This window comes from Catharus ustulatus, chromosome 27 (assembly GCF_009819885.2).
Source record: "Catharus ustulatus isolate bCatUst1 chromosome 27, bCatUst1.pri.v2, whole genome shotgun sequence".
Lineage (NCBI taxonomy): Eukaryota > Metazoa > Chordata > Aves > Passeriformes > Turdidae > Catharus > Catharus ustulatus.
The window spans coordinates 5208692-5223641 of record NC_046247.1 but is presented as its reverse complement, the minus strand read 5'-3'; the positions used below and the strand labels follow the sequence as shown (position 1 = coordinate 5223641).

Here is a 14950-nt window from a genome sequence, read left to right as displayed (position 1 = left end):
TGTGTGGCCAAGTGTGGGAGGGTGTAGCACTGAGCAAAAGGGAGTACAGAGCCTTGCACATGGGGAGCAACATTGATCACATGGGTGCAGAAGTGAATAGATGGAGTGCAGGGTCGAGGATGTGCTGGGAAGGAGCAGGATGGGTGGCCCCTTCAAGATACCCCCAGGAAAATTCTGGACACTGCAGGTTCCCAACACTGGGAGGGGATCCTTAGACCTTTGTCAGCTTCAATCCTACAGTGAGCCCCACTCCTGAGCAGTGACACTGGAGGCACTTAAAGCAGTGAGGCAGTACACTGGGAGCTGCTGGGAAATGCCCTGGGAAACACTCCAGTCTGTGGCAATCTCACATACAGACCCAGGGGATACATCCCCCCTCCCCACCACTTCCCACCCCAGTAGCACCAGTAAGTCTGTAACTCCTGCATTGGATGGATGCATGCTGAGCCTGCCCCTAAATCCACCTGCTTGGCATCAGCACTCCCAGTCCTGGTGCTGGCTTTGACCTGCAGGATCCTGCGCGTGTCCTGGTGTTCAGTAGCATCATTGAGCATCCCAATACTTGTTTGCACACTATGGACCTCTTAAGTGTCACCAGCAGTCTCTGGAAGCCCCCAGCACCACAGCAGTTTGTGCTCCTGCCTACCTACACTCCATTCCTGACTGATCCTCTTATTTCATGTTGTCCTACTCTGTTGTTAATTGTCAAGGTCTGCCCCAGCTCATTCATCCAGCTCCTTTCTTTGCCATGTGTTTCTCCAGGAGATGGTGCCCAAGCATATGAAGAAATCTTACTGGGTGCCTCTCCTGCATGGGAGACCACTTCCACTCACTGCATGCTGGTGAATCACTGGCAAAGGTATTAGTGAAAACAAACTTCAATCACATTGTGGATAAGGTTGAAAGAGACAACAGTGGGGTTATCTGGTCCCACCTCCCTCTTCAAGCAGGATAATCCAGAGCACATTGCACAGAATTGTGTCCAGACAGTCCTGGAATATCACAAGTGAGTGAGACTCCAAAATCTAGGCAATCTGTTCCAGTGCATGGTCACCTGAATGGAAAAGTTCTTCCTCATGTTCAGGTAGAATTAATAGGAATTTGCAAAAACACAACAAAGGGTTGTGTCCTGAGCCACTCTATTGCTTACAGCATGGATAATACATATAGTGAAAATCAAATAAGAATCAATTAGAATCAGTGGCAAGCTAAATTCAGTGGTATCATGGGGCTCCCTGCATCCCCCCACCCAGCACCCAGGGGACTCCCAGGCCCTACAGTGGCACCCATGGAAGTTTGCAGCCAGTACAACAAAATTGATTGTGCTGCTGCTCTTTATTTATACTCCTCCAAATACTCTTCTGTCTGGCTGTCCAGGCGCTCCAAACTGGCTCAGGAAGCTGTGAGGTGCTTCCTGATCCTATGTTTTCCTGTGGAGAGAGGAAGCTGCTGAGGCCCAGGGTGGGTGTGAGGGTGCAGAGCAGCGGGCACAGAGAACTCTGGGCAGATCATGGAGCTCACAGCACCAATATCCACAGCAACTCACTGGGCACCCAGAGCACCAGAACTCGAAATACCTCATGCCACCCCTTATTGGTTTGGCAGCTCCCCTACGCCCCACTAACTTACTTTCTCCTTTTCCTCCACACATGGAGCACACAACACAGCACCATTCCCAGCAGCATCGAGCCAAGGACCGCCACAATTCCTTCAATGCAGTACTTCTGGAAAGAATTAGCATCCACAGCGCCTGTGTCTGCCTTGCCCACCACAGCGTCTGGGTTTGCCCTGTTATCCACAGCATTTGGGTCTGCCCCGCTGTCCCCAGTGTTGGTGGATCTCCTGCTGACAGCGCTGTTGAGGCTCAGGCTCTTCACACCTGGAGGACCAAGTGTGCACGTTAGTGTGCTAATCTCACCGCTGACAATGCCAACAAATGTTCTTTCTTACTTCACTAGGATCTCTGAACAAGGGAATATCCTGTGGTGGCAACGTTTCCATGGCTTCAGTAGAAGCCAAGGGAACTCCCAAAGGCCTTGCAAGTCCCTGCTCTCTGGACCCTCTCTCTCCTCTCAGCTTTGCTTACATTTTGGTGTGGCCACAATCCAATTCTTCCAGTGTCTGCCTTTGCTCCCTGTTCCTGGGGATTCTTCACATGTGCCCACAATTTCTCTTGTGCTCTGGCCAGGGGTGATCTGACTGGGGCAAACAGTCCCTGGGTCTCAGCCAGAGACAAAACTGGCAGTGCAGATTCTGGAGCACCCTTGTAGCTCACCAGTACCACAGGGCATCACATGGGGGATCCTGTAGTGAGAATCTGAGGTGTGGGTGGAGGGGGACTACTATGTGCCCCTACATGCACCTGAAGCCTCTGCTGCCCAATTGTGCTTGTTAGGAGTGACCTGTACCCACCTCCTAGTATCATCCTCAGCTCCCTCAGAATTTCATGTAGCACTTTGGATGTCTCCATGGAAGATTGTCCCCTTCCGTCTTGATACTCTGGACCTTAATGGAAAGAATAAAGTTGCATTTCTCCCCCAGCAAACCCTGGAAGCAGCACTCAGGCTGTGCAGTTGGTAAGGATTGACCAGTGATTCCTGCAGTGCCAGGGGAGTTCAAGTGCAGAGTCCAGCTGAGAAGCTGGGAAAGCCCTGCCTGTGCCCACAGCTGCAAACAGACTTCCCCCCAAAGAGCTCCCCTTATACCCTGGAGCACCATCTGTCCTGATGGAACAACAGAACAGGGAAGAGGATCATGGAAGAACACAGCACACCCAGGCTTTGCTCCCTGTTCCTGGGGATCCTTCACATTTGCCCACTATTTTTTTTGCCCTTGCCCATCTTCCCTTTCGAGGCTTGGCAGGTGCTGCCCTGGATGGAGACACTCTAATGCTGAAGGGTACAGCTATCTCCATGGACAGGACTCAGGGGGCTGGACAGAGGATATGGGGGGAACACAGCTTCCATTTGCTCCTTGGAGTGAGATGGACAAAACCCATCCCCCAGCTCCCCCTCCCCATCCCAGCACCCACACCCCAAGGGGATTCAGTCAGGCCCTCTAGGGAGATACCTGAATTTCCCTCTTCCTTATTGCTTTTTCTGCAGTATGGGCAGCATTTGCCTGCCCCCAGTTTTCAGGACTTGTCTCTCACTTACAACCTGTGGCAGGACTGCCCAGTGCCTGGATAATTTTGAAAGCATTCCTCTATCCTGGCATGGGGACCTTCCCCAGGGTTGGCCAGCACTGTCAAGGATCGGGGAAAAGTAAAGCCTCAGCATGGCTCAGGCACAGAGTTTGCAGGAGGATAATGTAGGGTCCTCCTCAGCCATGCCAATCTGAGATGCACCCCTTCAGAGCCCAGTTGCAAGCAAGGATCCCCCTCTGTTGTGTCAGGACCTCCAGGATCTCAGAGCAAGGTCTGGGATGCAGATGCTGGGGGAGGGGCATTAGATCCAAAGTCACATTTCCCATCGTTTGCTGAGGGGTGTGCAGGTGGCCTCACTTCCAAAAGAACAAAGTTCTGAAATCCCTGAGGATGGAGTGTGAGAGCTGCTGAGCATCTTGCTGCACCCACAGAACGTCCAGGTGTGTCCCTGGGACAGCAACAGCAACAACCTGCACTCCCAAGGTGATGGCCCAGAGCTGCTCCTGGCTGCTGGCAGAGCACTGGCTCTGCACTGACAGTTTGGCACCGCACAGAGCCTGCAGACACATGAGGATATCGGCAGATGCTGCTGAATGGCCAAAGAACAGCGATTACCTGCCCCTCCTGTTGTGTAAAAGGCCCTGGTGTTTTCCCCAGGGACCGGCACTGCCTGCTGGCCTTCCTGAGGCACTTCCTCCTGCATAGCCTCATGCTCCAGCGCTTTAGAGAGAAAGTGTGTTAGTTGAGTTCTGAGTCACTGCTGCTCATTGGGATCTGGCAGACCTGGGTGCTGGCCCTGGCCTGCCCACCTACCCACTGCCTGTGCTTGCCACGGAGCAGCCTCAATATCCTGGGCTGGCAGGGCCACCAGGAGGAGGATGAGAGTCAGGGCACACCGTGCCTGTACCATGATGCAGCTGCTGCTGCTGCTCCAGCCACTGCTGCTGAAGCCTGTGACACACAATGCACACTGCACACCAGGGCCTGGCTTTGTGGCTCTGCAGGGCACTTTGTGACCTCATGGGGGCTTCTACCAGCAACATTCTGCCATCTCCATGAGGCGCCCAAATATTCCCCAGTTGCTGGTGACAGGTCAAGAGAAGCCACCAGATTCAGCCCTTCCCCAGCATACATAGGGTTCTCTGGAGAGCTGCTCTAAAAAACTCTGCAGAAACTACCTGGAATTTCACCTGTCTCCAGAGGAAATCCCAGTGCTCCTGGAAGTGCCTGAGGGTGTCAGGCAGCTGCTGGTGTTGACCTGCCCTGAACATGGACCAAACACTTCCTGGAGTTCCCTTGGAGGAGTCAGAAGCTGGCACCTGGGAATTATTTCAAACTCTTCATGCCCCACATCAGTCATCAAAAAGGACTGTCAGCTGGCAATTAAGCAGCATGAAGCTGTTCGCTTACTTTGCCCCTCATGGAGTAAGGAGCATACTCAGGAAAGCAAAGAAAATAGGACTTGTGGGCTGAGATTAAAACAGTTTAATAATTGAAATGCAGTAAAATAGTAATAATAATAATTTTAAAAGGAAAAAGAGGTGATGAGAGGAAGAGAACACACAAGGAAACAAGTGATGCACATTACAACTGCTCACCACCTGCCAACCAATGCCAAACCAGCCCCTAAACCCCTTGAAGCCCTTTGTTCTGGGTAACTCCCCTATACTGGGCATGATGCTCTATGGCACAGAGCATCCCCTTAGCCTGTTCAGCACAGCTGTCCCACCCATTTTCCCTCCCAGACTTTAGTGCACTTGCTCCCTGGCAGAGCATGGGACACAGAAAAGTCCTTGGCTCAGGGCAAGCAGCTCCTTGGGGCTACCTCTCCTGTCTCATAGCTGATTTGCTGCCCATCCCACTGGCCCAGCAGCACCCACTGCAGGCCTGCCCTGGTCACCAGCACCCCACGTACCTGGCACAGAGCTGGGGGATGTCTGCAGTGGAGGCCAGCTCAGCGGGTGCCCCTGAGGCTCCCCCTGGCCCAGCATGGTTCCCACTCACCCTGGTCTGGGGGGCATCATGCAGCTGTTTTTTCATCCCCCAGAGCTTCTGTCTCCAGTGGACCAGCACCAACCCACCTTTGCTGGCCACCTCCATTCTGGGCCACAGTGCCACTGCTCTGGGGCAGCCCAGGAGCTGCCCAGACAAGTGGGGCCCATCACAACACCTCGCCACCTACCAAAGGAGCGTAGAGGAGTGGCCTACATACCTGGGGACCCTGCTGGCACCAACACACAGGGTCTGCTGATATCCATCATAGCCACCACCGTGAGGGCATCCCCTGGCAGCCACATGTCCCAGGACAGCCACATCCTCCTCAAGGCACTGGCCAAGGAGATCCTTTGGGAGTACTCCCTGGTCAGACAGGACGATCTGAGCAGCATCCCCATGGCTTGGAACCTTGGAGCCATCCTCCACGGAGACACTGGCTTGCTCTCACTGCCAGTGGAGTTGTTCAGCCCCACAGCAGCATCTCCAAGAGCAGCAACTGTCTTGAGTCTGGAGCAACTCACCACTGGCAGGATGGAGCCCTGGAAGCTGTGCTGGAGTACACGGCATGTCTCACCATCACCCCAGCTTGCCATGTGTACCGACTCCTCAGCCTCAGCTGGGCCTGGGAAGATGATGGAACAGATCCCCCAGGAGGTCTGCAGGAGGGCATGAGGTGATTCAGGACAGCCAGCACAGCTTCCCCAAGGGCAAGGCCTGCCTGACCAACCTTCTGCGGTGGGGCAACTCCACCCGGGGACAAAGGGCAGACTGTGGATGGCACATCTCTGGGCTGTTGGCGTGGCACCCCCAACACCCTTCTCTTCCCTGGAGAGGGGCATTTGCAGGGGGTGTCTGGTGGGTGAGTTGATTGGATGGTTGCAGTCTTGATCAAGTCGATCAAGGGAAGCAGCTGATGGAATAATTTGATTTTGGTGGTTTTGACACGGTCTTTCTCAGGACCTTTCTGGACCAAACTTCCCGGCACGCGGCTGGATAAACGCGTGCTGCGACAGATGAGGAGCGGGCCAAGGGGTCACGGCGGCCGGGCTAACACCAGGGCAAGGCAGGAGCGAGGGGACGGTTCGGGGAGCTCCCTCGGGAGCAGGGATGGGAGGCCGCGGGCCACTCGCCGCCCGCCCCTCACGGCCGGGCCCGCGCCGCTCCCGCTGCCGCGCTCGGTCCTGGCCCCGCCCCCGGGCGGCCGTGGCGGGGCCTGGGCGCCCCCTGGAGGCGCGGAGCGGGTTCTGCACACCCCCCCACCCCTCGCGTCCCCCGTGGGGGCAGAGTCGGGAATGGCGAGGGGAGTGGAGGCCGGGGACATAGGAGACACAGATGGTTATGGGAACGCGGGGTCTGGGCGTCTCCGGGTGCTGTGAGGCGACAGGAGGTCCCAGCGGCGCCAGTGGGGGCCGGGAATGCCCGCAGCGAGGCGGGAGGGGCCTCCCAGAGGGCCGGAATCCATATGCGCGGGGCGGGTTCCGGGCGGACCGGAAGCGCGGCTGAACCCGTTGCCGTGACAGCGGGCCCTGGGCCGCCATGGAGGCCTCGCTCACTGACATGTACGACCAGGCACTTCTGGGCATCCTGCAGCATGTCGGCAACGTGGAGGAATTCCTACGCATCCTCTTCGGCTTCCTCTACCGCAAGACCGACTTCTATCGGCTCCTCCTGCGGCCCGGGGACCGCCTGGGCTTCCCGCCCGGCGCGGCGCAGGCCATGGCCCTGCAGGTACCGGCGAGGCCCGGGGGGATGGCGCGGCCTGGCCTTGCTCGCACCCGGCGCTGTCCCTGCCGCGGGGCCGAGTCGAACGGGTCGTGTCTTCCCGGCTGGGCAGTGTTCGTATCGGGCCAGCGGCGGGGTTAGGTCCGGGCAGAGCGGGGAATGCGGGGCGGGAGTCGGGCGGCACAGCAGCCCTCAGGACACCGGCGCTGCCTGGAGGAGCGCAGAGAGAGGTCCTTTCAACTGGGGGGAAGCGTCACCCTCGTAAGAAGATGAGGAGCCCCGGAGGCAGGTGAGGACTGAGAAACCCCTGTAGGAAGAGCCCGGTTGCGACAACAGCTCGGAGCTTGGCCCCGGGAGCATCGGGGCAGGAGGGTCTCAGGGAGCTGCCACCAGGAGCCGTGGGAGCCCAGAGAGAGGCAGGAGGCAGATGAGGACCCGGGAGTCGTTGAGGGAAGCAGGTCTGGGCTCGGCTCAGCGAGAGCTTGTGGCCGGCATTGCACTGGTCCTGCTCCTGACCTGCCAGGTTCGGTGTTGGAGCAGCTTTGACTTGGGTTCCTCCGGCCTGTTGTTAATCTTCACTGGCAAGGAGGAAATGAGCTCGTAAAACTTAAGAGTGAGGCTGGTTAAAGGTATTTGTCTTCTTGGACTAGTGAATTTTCCTTCCCAGGCGCATCAGGCCTGGTGTGCCGCAGGCGGGGTGACAGGGGTACTGCTTCTCCCTGTGGTGCTCTGTGGCACTTGGGGGGTCCTCATTACTGCCAGGACAAGCCCCTGCTGGTCCCTCCGGATTAGGCAGACTGCAGAGGGGGCTCAGGCTGCAGAGGGACAGCATGGAGCTCAAACTATTGGGCAGAAGGCAGTGCTGTGTCTGGTGTCCCCCTGGGACTTTCTGGGGCTGGGCACAAGGGTGGAGGTGCAGCATTCCTGCCATGGGCAGGTGTTAGTCAGGTCAGCCTCATGGCTGCAGCCAGAGGCACCCAGAGTGTGGGGACAGTGTGGAAGTGGCTCATTTCTCATCCTTGCTCGACTGTAGTCCAGGGGACACAGTTCTGAGATGTTGCTTTGCATGATCCTTGCAGGGCTGGTGCTCACCTCTCCCATATCCTCCCCTCTGCTCACTGCCTGGGGAGAAAAGCTGGGGTGAGTGGCACAAGCTTCTGTCCTGTTGTGATTGTGCTGGCATGAGCCCTCCCTGGGCCATGTCCTTTGTCCTGCACCTCCTGGACCCAGAGGAAGACTTGAATCGAGCAGGTGTGCCAGTCCACTGCTGGAAGCATTAAATCTGCCTCCAAAATATTCCTGGGAAGCGAAGGAGGGCTGTGTTTGATGCTTGCACACGTTTAGAACGTGTTTACAGTGCCAAAGCCCTGGCACTTGGGTGGGAGAACTTGCTGCCTTTTCAAGAAGCAGGTGCAGGGTCTGAGTGGCCATCACTCCTCGCTGCAGATGCAGTTGTGGGCTTCACTTCTGACCTTCAGCCTGCACTGGACAGGCACGGCCAGAAGCCAGATGAGGGGTAGGATTGCATCTCCTGGGATCACGTCTTCTTCTGCACCTGTCTGTTCGGGCACAACCAGTACTAGATCAGCTGTCCTGCAACTTTCCTGGGCAGCTCATCCTGTTTGCCATCCAGGCTTGCAAATGGTCCCCAGGTGAGCCCTGGAATATGGGATAAAGGGAGGCTCTCTTGGAGCTCCCTCCCAGCCAAGAGCTGAATCTCACCACTCTGCTTTTCCCTGGAGTAACCAGCCCTCTTCCCAGGCTGGGGTGAGTTGGCTGTGAGAATACAATCCTAGGAACAATTCCAAAATGCTCCCAGGAGTTTCTGAGGTCTGCTTGACATGGCCATGGGACTTTTCAAAGAGTCACCAGCTGTTTTTGTTGGTGGCTGAAGCAGCTGGGGATAGGTATGTGGTGCGAGAGAGGAAAGGCGGGAAGGAGTAGGTGCCCCACGTGTGTGATGCTGCTCCTTTCCTTCTCTTAGCATCCCAGGCAGAGCTGGCCGTGCTGCTTACTTGGTTTGTTCGTTCTCTCCCAGGCATTCCGAGTGTTTGAACGGATGGCCAGGCAGGACGATGAGAAGAGGCGCCGGGAGCTGGAGGTGAAGCTGAGGAAAAAGGAGGAGGAGGAGGAGGCAGCTGCAGCCGCTGAGAGGGTGAAGCTGTGCCCTGCGGCTCAGGAGATTGAGGTGGAGACAACAGAACACATCCCAGCACCACATACTGGGGAAGCTGCAGGCACTCAAGAATCTGCTACAGCCCAGGGTGCCGCAGACCCCAGCCCAGGGATGGTGGAGCCTCCGGGGGCTGCTGCCCCAGCAGAGCTGCCCACGTAAGGGTCTCTTACTTTCTTCATGCTCCTGGTAGGAGGGGAGGCAAAACTGTGGACAGGGTGTCCACTGTTCCCTGCACAGCCCTTTTCAGATTTTGACCTTCCTGTCACTCAGCCCTTCGGGAGGCTGTGAGGATTTCCCTTGCAGGCTTCCAAGGCCAAAGGCATTGTGTAACTCCCCATGGGAGGGCAGCTGTTGTTGTCCTGTGGGGGGTTCCGGGTTTTCCACTCTGCTCTCAGCAGGGGAAGTGACATATTGTGTATGTGGCCCCACAAAGCTGGGCTAGGCCATGTGGCTGCTCCACAGATGGGTTGTGGTGTGCACTGTTCCCTTTCTGGCACTTGGTAAGGCTCACGTGGAACTCGTGGGACCAGCCTGCAACCATTTTGTTAGTGCTGGACTCCCTGGCGTGCTGGGAGACATCCCAGAAGCCGTCTGGAAGTGTGCATGGATACCTACAATACCTCCAAGTTAGTACTGGCAGGCCTGACCATGTGACATTTGCAGCAGCAAATGGGTTTGGAGCCCTCTAGAGGTCTCTGGCTGAGCCCTTGGTTGAGAGAAGGGCCAGCTTTGAAGATCAATCAAATGCTGCAGAGTTTTCTCTTTAGCCAGGCCTGGTGGCGTTCCACCAGTGCCAAGCAGCCTCCATTTGTGCAGAAATGTCCTTGTGTCAAAGTCCTTCCACAGCTTCTGGGATACTTCCAGTCTCTGACTCTGCTGGGCAGCAAGACATGAGCCAGCATGGCCTCTCTGAACCGTGTACCTGTGTGCAGGTCCTGCACAAGGTTCACTCATCCTTCCCTGGCATCACCTTGACCCTGAACTAACCCTTACTCAGGGCCTCATGAGGTTCAAACTCCTGTGTTTCTTTGCTGACCAAGTCAAGGGAGTGATGCTGTGAGTTGGCTGTGCAGACTCCATCTCCTCCTCCCCTCCGTGGTGTGTTCTATGGTCAGATCCCATCTGATGGCTGTGCCGACCTTCTCCAATCACCACAATGGTCCTGGCCATATGTGGGGCTTTGCTGTGGCTTGTCCCTGCTGTCCCACTGGTGCTTGGTGGGAGGGAAGCTTGGGCTGGTGATCCCTGTCCTCCCAGCCAGTTTTGGGCATGTCATTGGGAAGAGCTGCCAGAAAGAAGTGGACCACTGGAAGAACCCTAAGGACTGGTATGACTGATGCTGTCTAGGGGCAGAGAGAATTCAGAGCTCAGACTTTGGGCTGTTGACCCTTGGAAGGGACAGTCTGAGAACCAAAATCTTGGGAACAGTGGAATAAGTGGCAGGAGTGGAGAGGTTTGGTTCTTCCCCCACGGGTGTTTGGGCACTCAAACATGGTCATGACTTCAAGGCTGCCAGAGCTCAAGGAGCTCTAGGACAGTGCTCTTGGGCAAATGGTGAGATTGTTGAGGTTGTCTTGTGCAGGGCCAGGAGGTGGACTCAGTGATCCCTGTGGGTGCCTTCCAGCTCAGGATATTATTCCATGAATCCATTATTCTAGGACAATGGTGGAGTCAGGTTCTGTAGCGTTGGCTGCAGTCTGTGTTGGGGAAGAGCCTTAGAGTGGCCACCATTGGGGGAGGGGGAAAGGGGACCAGCAAGCTGCCTGGTGAGTCAAATGGTCCAATGGGAGGAGGAGAAAGGGCTTATGTGTAACTGATGTGCATCCCACAGGTTAAAGATAAACCAGATGCCAAAAATGAAGTCACTTGCAACGCCTGTGCTGGAGCTGTCCTAGTATAGGAGGATTGTCCATGGAGCTACCAGTCTGACACCAATCCCTGGGCAAAGTTAGCAAGTCAGAAAAAGCCCTGCCAGAGTGCACAGCACAGGCCTGAGTGTGTCCAGCTCAGCTTTCTCTCAGTGGAGAAGAGAGGGAGAGCTTGGAGGTCCACTGAAGCTGTGAGCAGAGAGTTGGCCTGGGCTGAGTGCCAGTTACACGTGTCCCTGTGCAGGCCACGTTTCTGTGGTTTGCCCTGTGACATTTCACCTCAGGACTTTGGTTGTGGGGCAGCAGCTGGTGTGAGGAGAGTTCAACTGCCTGAAAACAAATGTCAGGGCTAGGAAGGAAACTGAAGGGATCAGGAAGGAAGATGAGAGCTCATGTGGGAGCAGGATGGGTGTGACAGCAAGTGTGATGGAGCCAAGAGGGATGGTTTCCGCTGTGTGTGGTGAGAGCCTGGTTAAAACCCTCACATATGCCACCCTCTGAGTGTGTCCTGGCACCGCTGGAGAGTAGCCCCTGTCACACCTCAGACACTCAGGCGCTGTTTTGCAGCCTGCAGCTGTGGCTTTGAACACCAAACCCTGTGTGACGGCTCTCCCCTGGTGTTGCCATGAAAAGAAGGTGCCTTCTGCTCAATATAGCTACCACTGTGACTTCTTCCCTGCCTCTTCTCTTACTGCTCCCACCATCCCAAACTCGCTGGTGGGGTAGAACACCTGCAGCCCCCTTGGCACCTGCCCAGTTTCAACACATGGTGGGTGAGACCGGGTGCAGGAGGTCCCCTCCCAGTCCCAGAAGTCTAGTGGTTTCCAGGCCGGGAGAGTGGGGTGTCTGCAGGCTTGAAGTAGGGCAGAGGAACCCACGGGTTTGTCATGGGGCTGTAGTTGGTTTCGATGCCTCTGGGGGGCACTGGAGCCCCCTGAAAGGCAGTGGGGGCCAGGCGGGCACCCCACACAGACTATTAATAATTTAACAAACTACTTAATTCTCCACAGCCCCTTCCTTCTGAGCAAAACCCAGAGCTGCCAGTATGAGGGGCTACTGGGTATGAGGGGCTCATGAGTAATGCACAACTCTGGCAGCAGGAATGAAGAACAGAGCTTAAACAAAAACATTTTCCATCTCTTTCCTTCCCTCTGCCCCTCCAGCCGCCGGTGAAGAAAACCGCTGCCACTGAAATCTATATAAAAACTTGCTCATTCTGTCAGCCTGATGGCTCTGGAAATGTAGGGCAGATACCATCCCAGATCTGCCAACTCCCATCAGAGCCTCACGCTGTGCCAGGATGCTGGGGTGCTGGTTGGGAACATCTTACAAAGCACAGTGAGATGGCAGCAGCTTTTTCAGCATCAATCAAGATGAATCAAGCCAGTTTTGCAGGTGTGGAGATTTTTAGGGTTCAGTCTGGGGCTCAGCTGGGTCTCTCCAAGTCCCTCACCTTCCCCACTTGTGAAAGGGAAGTGAATCCATTCTCTTTGCTGCCCTGTAAATGCACTGAGTCTTGAGGTGTTTTTGGGGTGACACTGGTGCCAGGAGCTGTGCTGAGGGGGACAAAGGTCTCTGCCACAGAAGAAGCCAGGATCCTCTTGCTCTGAGTGTTCCAGCCATCCTTCCCCAGCTGTTGCAGCTCTCTTGCTGTCCCTACCTTGCTAGGAGGGTAGCAGGGCACAGCCCTCCTCACACCTCACCATGAGGCTGTTCTTTCTGGCATTGCAGCTGTACAGTCCCAGCTCTGGCTCTTCCCCCATCTGCTCCCAGAAGCCATCCTTGCCTGAGCTCAGCTCCTAATTTTGAACACCTCAGCTGCCCAGCACCCTCCCCTTCCCCCAGCTTGGATTCCATCCTGCATATATTTGCCACACAGCATTTAAAATAGAGCCTGGCAGCCCACGTGTGGCACTGCGCAGCCTGGCCTGTGCTTGTGCTTTATGACTTTGGTTCCTGGCTTCCCTCTGCTCCTTGCTTTCTCCCAGTATGAACTGGGGGGAAGCTCTCATCCCCCTGTCCTGTGAGTCCCTTCCCTTACTCCATGTATGGGCAGGAGGCTGGGAAGGGCAGTCCTGTAAGGCTGTGCATGATGGTGAATGTCTCACCTTCATGTGTATCTCCATCTAGCTTTTGTGTCTCTCCCAGGTGGTCCAACCAGATGTGCTCAGGATGGGGTAGCTCTGGTCTGTACCTTAGAGATCATCTGGGCAGGTGAGATCTCTGAGAGGAGGATCTGTCAGTGTGGACAGCACAGCCAGGGCTGGAAGCAGGGCCACTGGGACACAGAACACCATGCCAAGTAGGCCCAGCAGGATATGCAAGTGTCTCATTCCTAGGAGGCCTTTGGCTGCTGCTGGGCGATCTGGCACAGTAACAGGCAGAGCAGAATGAAACCCTGGGCTCTCTGTGGCCTCAGCCAATTGCCTTCTGCAGTGTGGAGAGGGAAGTGGCCGCTAGAGGAGTGGGCTGAGGTGAGGAGGGGGCTCTTCACTGGCTCCCCACTTTGTGGGACCTTAAAGGAGACCCTTCAGGTGTTCTGAAGTCTGTGACTGGGGAAGGGACTCCACTCACCCTATGTACACAGTGCCATTGTGCCAAGGAAGGGGGCAAACAGGCTGAGCCCTGAGCCCTGGCCAGCCTGACTGCCCCAGTCACCTGGTCCAGGTGAGCCCTGCCACCTCCCTGACATTGCTTTGCTGTCCCTGGGAGTGGGTGTTGGAGCTCAGCAGTGACCTATAAAATCTACACCTGTGATCTGGTGTACTCCTGGCTTGCTGGCTGGTGAGAGCAGGATTGAACTGAAATACATTAGTCTGGTGAGCTGACACCTAACATTCCAGCTCTCTCTTGAGACCCATCACTCCCATTCCCAGAGCCCCTGGTGACCTGGAGTTAACCCTTTGTGAGACTCACTGGGAGCATCCCTGGGATGACACAGCAGTGCTCTGGGAAATTTCCATGAGGCGCCTGTGTGAATCTAACTCGACTTAGCAACAGCTTGGCTTTGCTGGAAGCCCAGATGCATTTTGTTGTGAGGTGCCTGCAGGATGGGCTTCCTGGCATGGCTTCATCCTCCTTGGGGTGCTAGGGGACAGGAATTTCACTGCTGGTCACCCTATGTAGGGGAGCAGTGCTGTGAAGAGGAGCTGTTGCTGTATGCTGCTAACTTTGAGGCTGGTTTTGTTTGACTCAGAGACTGTGTTATCCCAAGCTTCCTCCTCTCAAGCCTTTTCCATCAGAAGGGAGGGAGCCCTTAGGTTCATCCCAGTTTTGTCTGGGATTGTCCAGACCAGAAGCCAGTTAAACTGGTTTCCTTCTCCACTACTGCCCCTATGGACTTTGCTGATGAGCTCACCTCAGAGTCTGTGTTCTTCCGGCCTGACCTAGAAAGGAGCTGATCTTGATCCATATTTAAGGAGAATCTGTCCTGGTTCCGATTCCTCTTATGCACGTGGGGCTGTGCACAGGGAGTTCCTCTGGCACGGCCAAGGCCTGTCATGAGCAGGAGTCAGACAGAGCTCAGAGAACGGCCTGACCTGATATAGCTGAGCTCCATCTGGCCCCATATCCTGTCTCCATCAGCAGCAGATGCTAGGGGAAGAGGAAAAGAACAGAATGAGTGGTGCAGTGATACTTTCTCTGTTTTCACCCTGCCCTGATACATAGTGGCTCAGCAGCTTTCTAAGCACTTGGTCCGTCAGCCCTTTGGAGGGATTATTTTCCCTTTCCTTTCTGAATTTCAGCCCTCCCATGCCTGGGGGCTCTGCAACAGCATCCTGCAGCAGGTCCTTGTGGTGCAGCACTGCCATGCATGGCTGTTTTCTCTGTGCAGGTAAAGAGGCATTGAGTGGGTTCCCAGTCCCCTTCTCTGCCTTCTGTGGGGTTCTTCTGTGGGGTTCTTCTGTCATGTCCGTTTTCCCCTTTCAGCCTGTTTTTAGGCTGAAGAGTCATCATTTGCATGCTTCTTTCTCCCTTGAGCATCCTTGTGCTCCTGGTCCTACATGATTCTCCAGTGCTCTGAGGGCCATACCCATGCTTGTT

General features: G+C 55.6%; 2 protein-coding genes across 3 annotated transcripts in view; one reads left to right on the top strand and one right to left on the bottom strand.

Annotated features, from left to right (window-relative positions):
• Positions 1 to 1316: 1316 nt before the first annotated feature.
• LOC117007884 lies at positions 1317 to 6200 on the bottom strand. 2 transcript variants are annotated; one of them, XM_033081326.1, is made up of 4 exons: positions 5358 to 6200; positions 2413 to 2505; positions 1630 to 1879; positions 1317 to 1430 (listed from the first exon to the last, which is right to left on the bottom strand). In XM_033081326.1, the coding sequence occupies exons 1-4, from the start codon at positions 5977 to 5979 to the stop codon at positions 1421 to 1423; spliced, it is 975 nt and encodes a 324-aa protein (XP_032937217.1). In that variant the 5' UTR covers positions 5980 to 6200; the 3' UTR covers positions 1317 to 1420. The 2 variants fall into 2 exon arrangements, with proteins under 2 accessions (XP_032937217.1, XP_032937218.1); XM_033081327.1 differs by lacking the exon at positions 5358 to 6200 and having other exon boundaries at positions 2413 to 2509.
• Positions 6201 to 6497: 297 nt separating this feature from the next.
• The window catches only part of LOC117007879 (nudC domain-containing protein 3-like), a 28947-nt gene continuing 20494 nt past the window's right edge, over positions 6498 to 14950 (top strand). The window contains exons 1-2 of the mRNA XM_033081319.2: positions 6498 to 6868; positions 8901 to 9193. Coding sequence (XP_032937210.1) covers positions 6677 to 6868; positions 8901 to 9193 — 485 coding nt within the window. The 5' untranslated portion in view covers positions 6498 to 6676. The remainder of the gene's footprint in view (positions 6869 to 8900; positions 9194 to 14950) is intronic.